General features: G+C 43.3%; 2 protein-coding genes across 2 annotated transcripts; one reads left to right on the top strand and one right to left on the bottom strand.

Annotated features, from left to right (window-relative positions):
* Positions 1-3,519: 3,519 nt before the first annotated feature.
* On the bottom strand, positions 3,520-3,987 carry MELLADRAFT_66262 (uncharacterized protein; the record flags this gene model as incomplete). Its single annotated transcript, XM_007414098.1, has 1 exon — positions 3,520-3,987. The coding sequence occupies one exon, from the start codon at positions 3,985-3,987 to the stop codon at positions 3,520-3,522; it is 468 nt and encodes a 155-aa protein (XP_007414160.1).
* Positions 3,988-5,157: 1,170 nt separating this feature from the next.
* Positions 5,158-5,698, top strand: MELLADRAFT_66261 (uncharacterized protein; the record flags this gene model as incomplete). Its single annotated transcript, XM_007414204.1, has 3 exons — positions 5,158-5,448; positions 5,512-5,658; positions 5,690-5,698. The coding sequence occupies 3 exons, from the start codon at positions 5,158-5,160 to the stop codon at positions 5,696-5,698; spliced, it is 447 nt and encodes a 148-aa protein (XP_007414266.1).
* Positions 5,699-12,522: the final 6,824 nt, after the last annotated feature.

The raw sequence follows: 12,522 nt of genomic DNA, 5'->3' as shown, positions 1-12,522 counted from the left end.
GCAAATTCTACCTGAACTCAGTTATACCAAGAAGATATCTGTGGTTACCTCTTATCGATGGCTTCGTCATTTAGGATTCCAAGCTCGCAAGTACAGCAAGGGCTTATATCATGACAGGCATGAATGTCCTGGTGTTGTTCAATACCGTCAGCAATACCTTGAAAGGTTTGCTGACTTGCCTGGCTTACCGATAACACAACAGAGCTGCGAAAGAAGTCCCAAGGACGCCACATTCACGACTCTGACTGGATTGTTGAAGCCAGTAGCACTGGCCGGTTGGTCATCACACCCAAAGATGAACAAGCTGCTGGATTTCGCCTTTGACCAACGTTTAGCAATGCCGCCGTGGTAACTTATCCTGGGGCCAATGGCGATAAATGGTGGGACTGTGCTCAACTCATCAAACAGGTCAAATCACAAGCCCTTCCAATCTTCAACTACCTCTTTCCCAAATCACAGGGAGTCTTTGTTTTTGACTGCTCATCTGCGCATGCATCTTATGGTCCTTCAGCGCTTTGTGTCTCACACATGAACTTTGCTCCTGGGGGGTAGAAACGTCCTTTATGCAATACATTCATACCAACCAACAATCCTAGGATTCCAGCTGAGATTCGAGGCCTGCCCCAATCAATGGTCTACCCTCAAGATCATGCAACAATGGCTGGAAAGGTTAAGGGTGTGTGGTGTGTTCTTGTGGAGCGAGGCTTGTGGGATTGGTATGTAACTTGGTCAAAGGAACAAAAACGAAAACCAGTCTTCCAGTGTGCCAACTGTCAAATGTCAGGATCAAAGCGCAATCAAATCGCTCGCGAGGGTTGATTGAGGCGCGAGAAAGAAGCACAGGAAGCTTATCAAAATGGAGAAGAAGTGATACAATTTACTTTTGAAGACAACAATCCAGCATGCTGTGCTTCCAAGATCCTAAGCTTACAATCTGACTTTGCAAATGAGAAGTCCTTGCTTCAGACTGTCATAGAAGATGCTGGCCATGTTTGTCTCTTTCTTCCCAAATCCCATTGCAAGCTTAACCCAATCGAAATATATTGGTCATACATAAAACAAAGTAAGTTCCTCCTTCAAGCTCTTATCTCAGTCCATCAACTGACTACATAAATATTCTTTCTATCAGAGTATTGAAAAAGTAGCCATCTTTGTACATCTTTCAAGGACTCAAAGGATCTATTCGAAAAGGTTTGCCAATCTTGTCCAATCACAACTATTCGAAAGTATTTTCAAAAGATAGATTGCCAAATGGATGTGTATTGGTAAGAGTTTTTTTGATACACTGTTTGATCCAATACTGACAACTTATTCTCATTATAATCAAGGCTTCACATGCACTCAAGCTAACACATTGGCCAACGAAAAGCGATATCGTTCTCATCGATGCATTCCTTGAAAGGCTGCAATGGATCTCGCCTTCATCTGTCAACCAAATGAACAAAGCTGATCCATTTTATATTGATTGAAAGTCTTATTCTTCTTATTTTGTTATTTAGTATACATGCAAGCAAATCTACCCAAATGATATCATACACAAAATACACAAAATAAAGAGGTTTTGTTTATGCTCTCTTGTTCTTCTGAATTTGTTACTTACTATACAGACAGCCTCAAAAGAAATAAAGGTTTTTTTGAATGTCTTTATCCCCAACCTTGATCGCTCAAGATGAGCCAAATTGAGCCCCCTTAGACCCATAAGTACCATCTAAAGCCATATTTCCAACCCATAAGTACACTCTAAACCCATAGCTTCAACCCATAAGTCCGAAATGTATGGGTGTACACAAAAAAAAAATTAAAAAAAATCCGCTGGCCACATCGGCTCAAAAAGTCATTTGCTGCCCAAACCACCTTCTCTTATGCCAAAAATGACTTTTCAGGCCTTACTAACCCCTCCGGGCGAGTGAGATGGCTTGGGTCGGTAAATTTCGACTTTTGCGGGGATGCGCGTGGTTGGGTCTTGATGATAACAACTGTACACAGCACTTCAAAACTTTGAAGGAATATCAAAGCATCAACTTGGCCTGCGGAAAAAAGGTGGAAGTGAATGATTTTGTGTTGGTGAGTGAAATGCGCTGAAAGGTACATTCAACCACATTGATAACACTTTGAATGATTTTAGCTCAAGACCACTGCTCATATTGCCAGAGTGCAAAGCATCTGGAAACCTTCAGGGAAAGGGGATCGGCATACTGTGGTGGTGCTCCAATCATGTCAATTGGGAAGAGTTCTGGAGTTTTATGGGATGCGTGAAGTGGTTGTGACTCATGAGACGTTCTGCAGAAACATCCAAGGAAGTGTTTTATTCCCTGGAAGGACACAGGTCTTGGGCCAATGAATAATGGATTCCTCCTCACCACTTTTTGCACCAAGTGGATTGTATCCTTAACATACAGCACAACTGCCATGAAGCCCAATGCCTGGTCGCCAAGAATCATCGCAAAAGAATTGAACAGCAAACTTCTTTTGTATTGATGTCCGGTGTTCAGCACCTGGACACTAACTCATTTGTGCTCAATTGTGCTGCACAATACTCCAGCAAAAAACACGGATGCACAACTGATTGCGCGTTCTACCCAGTGGATCCCCCAGTGTGGACTCTGGCAATCAAGGAGGGTCTGCAAGTCTGGCACGATGAAGCGCAAGGCGGAGGCAACGGAGGTGAAGCTGGAGATGACACTCAGGACGGCTAGGATGTTGGTAGATCACACATCATATGTGGTGGTTGGCAAACCAGGGGATGTCAATATAGTATTCTGTTTGTGTTCGCTACATGACCATGTATGTTGTGATAGTTTTGAATGCAAAAATTTGACTACATCAGAGTGTGTACGTCCATTTTCATTTACTCAATCAAAAAACATGGCAATAGCTTGGGACTTTGGACACAAGGCTTTGACTTTAGGACTCGCATGATCACCCTTTGACTTCAGGGTTTCTCATCAACACATAATGATAAAACATGTCGGTGTGTACAAAAATCCGCACACATATCTGTAAGGTCGACAGGTAATCGACCTTCACTGACTCTCTGATCTCTCACGGCCGAAGCCAGACAGAACTAACACCCGTGTATCTATTTCTAGAAATGAAAATCTAAGACACCGTACTATCAATATAAAGTCTAAGAGAAAGAGTAAGGAGGAAAAGAGGTCCTCCTGAGAGAAGTCATACCTAAGACACCGTACTATCAATATAAAGTCTAAGAGAAAGAGTAAGGAGGAAAAGAGGTCCTCAAGAGGAAAAAGAGAAAAGAGAAGAAAAGACACGCTCCTAGATAATATCTATACTACTACTACTGTAATCCCATACCATCCTGTAATCTATACCCATACACCTCCTTACAATATCCCTTCAGGTATTCCCCATTTCTCAAAGCGAGCCGCACTGATGTAATCACGGAACAAGAATAGATCCCAATTCGTGACTTCCTTAGCTCGCAAGATTGGAATCACCGCGTCAAATTGATCCTCATCTAGACCAGCAAACACCAGATAGTCCTACAAGGAGGCCTTCCTAATCAGGGTGCGCAGGGTCCAATAATTGATTGGACTGGGACTCTCTTCGACCGGGAAAGTATATGCTATTTGTGCTCATCAAAGCCTCAGCGTCTGCAGGCGGTGCAAACTCGTTCTGATGGAGATCTGATATACCTAAGGATTGATACGTAGGGACCGGGCTACGTTTGACCTCTTCCACCTCAAGCTTCACCAATTGCCTGGTCTCATTGGTCGCAGTCTGGCCGGGAGCGGGTGTGTGTTTGCTAGCAAGCTTGTCGATGGATCCATCATCACAAGTTTGCCTCAACCTAACATCAAGACACCATTTGTGGGTCAACCAGCAAAGAATATGTAGAGGATATAGGGAACGAACTGACTTTCTGTTTCCAACCTTTGGGGAGTTGTCCGCTTCAAGAAAGTGTTTCCTAGCATTGGCGATGTGTTCGTCGAGCAATTGTGGAGGCTTTCGAATTTTGGGTGGCATATTTGATAAGTGACAGGCCGCGAAGTTTGGGTAACATGTCTGACGCGCTTTGCTTTTCATGCCTAACAAAAAATGAAACAACATTTCAGTCTGAAACAGCCCTAACACCATGACCACGCGGCTGTGAGCTAGGGCTGTTTCAGATTGACGCGCCCAAAATTTTCGATCACAATGTTTGCCTGCGTTTGCATCAACAGATCTCAACTTCAACCGATATTGCAAAACCAAAAGTGAAGAGGTCAGCAAACATTCCTCTTCTTGTCTGCCTTTGATTCCGGTCCAAGCGATTATTCTAATATCCCCGCTCTGCTTTGTTTCTAAGATACATCGTTTTCAAAATGCAGTCCGATATTTCCATCTTTTGACTGTGCCTTGCTCAGCTCTCATTATATTTTCTAAAAGGTTAGACTTGTTCACTCATATGCTCTCGTCTAACTCTTAGTTTCTTTCTATCTGTTTTATTTCATTCTGATTTTTCTACTTTCTATTCCTTTCTAATTCGGGCAATCGTTATGTAGGTCTTCACTTTATACAGGTTCTTACCTGGTGTGGGGGGGGGCCATAGGCCCGGGGACTGCCTGTCCGAGAAAGGGTTTTCGTGGGCGGGGGCGGGCGGGCGGCCCAAGTAAACCTTCAAGAGAGTTCCCGAGAGTTCCTCTACTTATATTCCCGTTCGTGTAGACGCCTTTTTGACCTATCTACTCCTACTCCTTTTGGTTACCTTGTTACTTTCCAACATCTTTATACCGCTGTAGCAACACGGCCACTGTACTATAATATTACGGTACAGTACCAGTATAGTACCGGGATTGCAGTACTATACTGCCCGGTACTAGTACCAGAAATCGAAATTTCATACTTGGTATTGTGAGTATTGCGTTTGAGATCGGTGGTACTATACGATACCTCACCACAAAACAAATCCCATACAATCACCTGCTTTATCGCTTCATCAACCCATCGACCGATTAAATCAACTATATATCGATCAGGATCATAGAACAAGGTTTTGGAAACTTGACTGGTCAAGAAACCAACTCCTTGTGACTTTTGATTGGTCTCAACTGGAGTGAGACCGATCATCAGTCTGATCAAACCAACACGAAATCGAATCAACTCACATCAACATCTTCATCTTATTGAATAAATCATCACACTCATAAAACCACCATGCCATCCAAAAAGAACCCACCACCACGATCATCCAATGAAAACACTGATGAATCGGGAGAGACTTCAGATGAATCCTCTGCAAAATCCAACTTCTCAACAACAAACTCTCTACGCCGATCGACCCGCTCTCGGCAACCGTCAAAAGGTACATCGGCTGCCAATTCTGATTCATCTCAAACTTCAAAACACACCCCAAAAAAGCGTAAGAACAACTTGAATCCCAAGGTTAAGAAAAAGCGTAAAACCAAGAAAGATTTGCTCGCCGAAGCAGTGATATCAACTTCTGCAGTAAGTTCCTTGTTTTTTCTTTCTGAAATACAATCTGACCTTTTTCCTTTTGCAAAAAAATAGACTACTTCATCAAATATCCTCCAAACACATGTCGATCTTGTACAGGACTCTGATAAGGAGAATCAAAAGATTAAGCCTCGAAAGGAGGTATGCAAGCACACGAAACCAATTGAATACTATGGTACACCCATAAGAGGTGGAAATGATGTAAGTTTAAGTTTTCTTGACTGTGAGGAAGTATTTTTAAGAGACTATTTTTTAACTTTGTCTTGAAAATCTTGTGTCAAAGCCCATTGAAGGTCCATACCTCTCTTTTCCTTGCTTATGGTGCAAATCGTATGTTCGAGGCGGTGCTGGTACAGACAAGAACCTAAAGGTTCATCAAGATGGATCAATGCAACACTCAAAGTCGGGTAATCCTGGATGTAAAGCACGATCTCAAGCAATAGAATCAGGAATTGACTTACCCGAGACTGCATATGAGAGGAGGCTGAAGACAAAGGGTCAAGCTGTGGTCCGATCAACATGGACTTTCAACAATAAAATATTAAATCAAATCTTGATGTTTTGGATCCTTCGTCAGGCTCTACCTTGGCGCAGGATGGAGGACAATATGCTACGTGCTGCATTTAGGTACTCGAACCCTGAAGCCCATGTGTATGGACGGACTTGGACTGCTCATGAAGCTCATAGAGCTTATCTTTCACTCAGTCAATGTGTAATGAAAAGGCTTAAGGTTTGTTGTTTTCAATTCCGTCACAGTAATTGCATTCTCAAAACCAATCACATCCGCTGTTCTTCCTAGGACCTTGATACAACGTTTTGTCTCTCTCAAGATGTCTGGACAACTCCTGGAAATCGTTACGCATTTCTGGGTGTTTCGGTCACTTACATCGATAAAAATTGGACCTATCAAACACAACACCTGGCACTCAAGCTTGTGGCATGGTATCATAAAGGAGAATGGCTCGCAGAGACATTAGTAGGTATCCTTGAGAAGAATAATCTGTATCAAAAGATCAGTACTTTTGTCAACTATGTTAAGATACTAAGTATCTTGGTAGTAGTCAAATCCAATTACCTTATATGGATGAGGTGTGTAGAGTGGTGAATGTTGAGATATGTTTAATCAAGGGGTGAATGTGTATGGAATCAAGGGGTGGATTATTTTTTCTGGTTTCTTTATCTTATATACTTCTCTATCTTTGTCCCGTCTTCTGATTTCTTTTCCTTATCGAAAAGAATCAGTAAGTCAGCCTTATTTCTCAAAAGAGCGTATTGTTTTACAATCTCACTAATCATCTTCTCTATTTTAATATTTATCTTTTCTGTTTATGTTTTTCAAAGATTTCATTCTATTGTCTGTTATCAAAACTAAACAGTCCTTCTTCGCGTGCTACAAATCTTTTTCGAGCTCGCAGGTAGATCTATTTCTTTTTCTCGTATTATTCTTTTCTCTTACTTATTTCTTTTGTCTGAACCTCTCTCAGGTCAGTTCAGTTTTGTTCGTCGTAGACAAGGCTTTGCAGCTCTAGTCTAACACGTCAGTTGTGCCCTCAGGTGTGTTACATCGAAAAGAATCAATTTCATTCTATTGTCTGTTATCAAAACTAAACAGTCCTTCTTCGCGTGCTACGAATCTTTTTCGAGCTCGCAGGTCAGTTCAGTTATGTTCGTCGTAGACAAGGCTTTGCAGCTCTAGTCTAACGCGTCACTTGTGCCCTCAGGTCAGTTCAGTTTTGTTCGTCGTAGACAAGGCTTTGCAGCTCTAGTCTAACGCGTCACTTGTGCCCTCAGGTGTATCTCAGCTTCACTAGAGCTTCTTAGATTTTGGACCTATCCGGTTCGAACTGATTCGAGGGAAGATTCTTTGAATCTTTATAAACTATCCTTGATGTTACTTGTAATTACCAAGAGCTGATATTTCATTTGATTCTTCATTCCATTTACCTTTTAGCCCAGACAACTGACTCGGGCTCAAACAACTATACAATGGCAACTGCAATGCACAAGCGACTCTCTAAGATTGCAGAAGACGCCGGTGAAGATTACAATTGGCATCCTGAGGATAACGTGGTCAAGTGTTTTTGTCACCAGATGTCGCTAATAGTGAATGGGGGTCTTGAGGCTCTTGGAGTCACACCACCACCTGCTCAAGTAGTTCGAAAATCAGTACTTGGAAGCTTTCCAGTGAATGATCTCCTATCCGCCGTTGAAGAAGGTCTTGAAGAAGAAGAAGAAGAAGAGATCCCCGCCACAGCCAACCAGAGTACTCACCTACCCGTATCCAACACTCAAGACCCTCTTCAAGGCAATGAATCACATAATCTTCTTGACAATCCCGCCCAAACCGTTGGCGAAGACTGGTACAGCAATGAAAACCACACCGGTTCGATTCCAATTGCTAATCCTTATGCAAATACACACAAACCGGTTTTCATTGTTCCGCCCTCTACAGCAGATCAACACAATGCGTCTCATCTGGATGGACTATTGAAGCGGGTAAGATCCTTTGTCTAAAATAACGCTTGTTCTTATGTAGCTGATAAAACCGCCGGTCATTGCAGCTTGATTTTGTAATTCGTAAACTCACCAGCTCAGCTTCTATGCGAGCGCTTGTAACTGCGACTGCAGCTACTTTGGGACTCCAATTTGATGCATTGATTGCTGGTTATGGTATAAGGTGGAATATTAAATGGGATAGCCGTCATTGCGCATGGAAAGCTTGCGATGTAAGTTTCTTTCATCGAACTATCCCACTCAGCTCCTATGTTCTTGAATTCTAAGCATGTACTAATCCTTGTATCTATATGAAGATTATTGATGAGATTCTCAAAAATGATCAGCAAGACGATGCCGATTGTCGAGCTACAAATACGTGCAACCCCATGTAAGACTCCAAAGCGGAGTCTTCACTGATGACGAGGCACGAGAGCAAGGCTCTAAATCTAAACTAAAACCCTTCTATAAATTCCTAGCACAATTCTAGCTCCAGCCGAAGATTTCGGTGAAGTCAGTTCCTACGCTCTACTGATAACAAATGGAAGAGAAACAAACTAGAGAGAAAAGAGATGAAAAGAGAAATGATAGCTCACCTAGCTCCAGCCGAAGATTTCGGTGAAGAAAGAGATCTTCGTGGAGCTAGGGCCGTTGACAACTATTGATCAGAACCTGTCTTCAGCCATGATTGCTGTACGTCCCTATGTAACACCTTACATCCCTCCCCTTCTAAAAAAAAAAACTGAACCAAGCAACAAAACAACAAACAAAAAAAACCAAGTGGCATAACTCGCCCTTAAATAGTGACCATAACACGTCCTTAAGAAAAGAAATTCAATATTTGAGTTGAGTAATTGAGAAAAAAAAAAAGAAACAGAAACAGAGAAAGAAAAAAAAAGAGAACTAAAAAAAGAATAAAAAATTGAGTGAGTCCGTGAGTCTTGCATCTTGAATTCTTGATCTTCATTCGTCATTATCATTTAAGTCAGTAAGTAAAGTCGTGATCTTGAGTCTTGTAATGCATCTAATATCTATCGTGAACACCACTATGCTTGCAACCTTGTTGATGATCCTGTGAAGGAAGCAGACGTCCAAGGGGGTGCTCACACAAGTGGCCGAGGTAATGTTTTTGAAACTTGACGTAGTACGTCCGGCGGTGCATACAATTTGGGAGGAACTTACTTTTGGGCCCCAGTTCCTTGCTCGTCCTCCCTCCACCGGTAGCGTTTCAGCTTCGAAATGTGAAAAATTGGATGTGACTTGTCGTCGTCATTGAGTCGCAGACGAAAGTTGCGTCCATCATTCAAACACTCGCTGACTTGGTATGGGCCATCGTATCGGGGTCGCAGCTTCGAAGTTGGTTTCCCTTGGCCTCCGACGATCTGTTGGCGATCCTTACTGTCAATCAGTACCCAATCATTACACTTGAGGACCTCGCCCGCGCTTCTTCGATTGTTGTAATGTAATGCTTGCGTTATCCTGCTAGTCCATAATTTATCACGGTATTGCGCCCAGGCTCCTTGACGTTCTTCTATCCACTTCGTAGTGTCACTTCCCTTGTCTGTTAATTTACCAGTCACAGGAAAAAGTCGAGGTCGACGTCCGAACACAAATTCGAATGGTGAAATGCCCGTTGCCACGTTTACTGCACTATTAATTGCGTATTCAACGGCGGGTAAGGCTTCTAGCCACTTTCCGTGTCGGTTTTCGACGAGGTGTCGTAGAATTTGCACGATTGTCTTGTTTGAGATTTCACTTCGCCCGTCAGCTTGGGGGTGATACGCTGTGGTCAGTTTGACGTCAATGTGCAACAGGCCGTTGAGTTCTTGCCAAAATCGCGAAGTCCACGTTTTGTCGCGGTCTCCGATCATGCTCTTGGGGGCGCCAAAGATTGCAAGCCAGGCACCGAATAGTCGTTGAGCTGTTCGTTCGGCGGTGTCCGTCTGGGAAGTTGGAATGGCGCGTACGAACCCTGTCAATCTACAAGTGCAAGAAAGTATCATGTCATAGCCCCTGAATTTGGGGAAGGGACCAATAAAATCTGACGAGATATCCTCCATTGGTCGTCTTGGGACTTCTGTCGCTTGAAGTCGACCTGACGGAAGCGTCGTTCTTGCCTTTGATCGCTGACAACTGTCGCATGATGATACAAAGTTCGTGACGTCTTTTGTCATCTCAGGCCAGAAGAATTGATGTCGTAGTTGCGCCAAGGTTTTCAGACTTCCAAGGTGACCTAAGGCGTTGTGGGTTTTGTCGATCAGTCGATCCCGTAGCTTGTCAATATGAGGAATTAAGAGTCTTCCGTCGACGTAGATCATCTCGTCTCGTTCTTCAGTGCCTTCGCGCAGCGGTAATGTCTTCTTAACTCTTAAGCAGAAGGGGTCGTTCTTGTAGCCTGCTTTGATGTCCTGAACGGTTTGATCGTCAAGCATCGCAGTGATCTCAATGGCGGCTATTTCTTCGACTCGTGACAATGCGTCCGCGACTGTGTTGTGTTCACCCTTGATGTAGTTGAAATCAAGGTCAAACTGTGATAATGTTTCCAACCAGCGGGCTTGGCGGCGGCTGAGATTCCTCTGAGTTAGTAAGTGCGTCAATGAGTGATGATCTGACATTACATTAATTTTCAACCCTAGGAGCATCAATTTCCATTTTTGAAGTGCATTTACTACTGCCAACAGTTCCTGTTCATGGACTGGGTAATTACGCTCAGCCGGTGACATCGTTCTGCTCTCATATGCAATTGGTGATGCCATGTCCCATTTTGCTCCTTGAAATAAAGCTGCTCCTAGTCCATGCCCGCTTGCGTCCGTGAACAACCAGACAGGATCTTCCGAGTCGTAATCAATCTGTTTCAGAACCGGTAATGTCGTGATGATCCTCTTGATGTTTTCAAAAGCTTCGTCTTCTTTCCTGCCCCACTGAAAAGGTTGATTTTTTCGTTTGGAGCTTGTCAAGGGTGATAACGTTCCTACGTAGTGTGACAATCCGTCAATAAACTTTTTCAAGAATTGTACCGTGCCTAGAAATTTCAAAAGTTGCTTTTGTGTACTTGGTGTTTTCCACTTAGCAATTTTCTCCACTTTGGCATCGTCCGGACAAACTCCCTCGCCGCTGATTTCATGCCCCAAAAAGTTGATGCTTGTTCTGAATAATTTGCTTTTTGCTGGAGAACAATACAGTTTGGCTGCTTGTAGTCGGCGTAAAACTTCTCTGACATGAATCTTGTGTTCCTCCACTGAATTTGAAAATACTACAACATCATCAATAAACACTACACAATAATTTCGCTTCTTCTACACGGCCTTGATGCGTGGCTGGACCATTTGTTAGTCCCATTGCCATTACTGTCCACTCGAACAATCCAAACGGTGTTTTCACCGCGGTCAAGGGAATGTCTTCTTCTCTCATCCTAGTCTGAAAGAAGGAATTAATTTGATCAATAATAGAGAATATCTTCCCTGTGCTTACCAGCCTGACTGCTTCATCCACATTAGGTAAGGGCGCCCTGTCTTTCACCGTGTATTTGTTCAACGTTCGATAATCACAAACCCAGTGTGGTAAAGCGTTGGGATCTTTCTTTGGTATAATCATGGACGGTGACGCATACTGGCTAGTTGATCGTCGAATGCGTCCCGCTTTCAAGTGTTGTGTCACAAGCTTTGACCATGCGTTCAAGTACTTATGTGGATAGTTGTATTGCTTCTCATTAATCACCACGTTAGGGTCTGTGAGGACAATTTTATGGGTCACTCGCGAAGACGCATTCTGCCCTTCAGGCGGAATGAAATCATCTCCTTCATCCTCTGCTACTGCAGGTAATTCGTCAGGAAACAAGCTAGAGAATTCTTCTAGCACGCGCTCCTCTCGTTTTGATAAGTCACGGGTGGTTTTGACTCGTTCCAAGTTTTGAATTACACAAGCAATCATTGAATTTTTCATTGAATTTTCAATTTCTTTCTTTGCGGATTCTTCTAACAGGACTGTATGAGTAGGTACATGTGTTACCGTGCGGTTATGAAGTGAAACATCAAGGTGGTACTTTTCCAAAAACGGCGTCCCTAAAATTACGTCATAATTGTTCCCTAACGGCGCGACCTTGAAGAAAGTTGATCCAAATCGCAACTTCGGGTCAGCTGAGCTAACATTCGCAAAGCAAAACTCATTGATTACGAAGGGAGTGGCGTCGGAAGAGATGGCTAGACTCACCTCAACAGGCTTAACGAGTCGTCGGCGTGGTATTTTTGCCTTCATTGCTGAAGGTTCCGATATGAGATTGGCCTCGGCTGCTGAGTCTATCAAGGCGCGCATAGGAGTTCCATTTATCATCAGCTGAAGGATGATGGATCTTGTACGCTTAGTTTCGTCTACGCACCCGGATAGCTCTTCCTCCATGTGCGCTACCAAGATCTTGTCGGCCTCTTCATAGCGTTCAATTTCTTTGTCTGATAGATCTGGTGCATAACTGAGTGAAGGTGATTCAGATACCGCTCGGATTGCTACAGATTGTGCCGGACGACCAGCTGGTTTACTCGTTGGCGCTCCCGCTGGTGGATTTTGTCGACTGGGTGC

This window comes from Melampsora larici-populina, assembly GCF_000204055.1.
Source record: "Melampsora larici-populina 98AG31 unplaced genomic scaffold MELLAscaffold_41, whole genome shotgun sequence".
NCBI classification, from domain to species: domain Eukaryota; kingdom Fungi; phylum Basidiomycota; class Pucciniomycetes; order Pucciniales; family Melampsoraceae; genus Melampsora; species Melampsora laricis-populina.
This window is presented reverse-complemented; position numbering and strand designations above follow the sequence as displayed.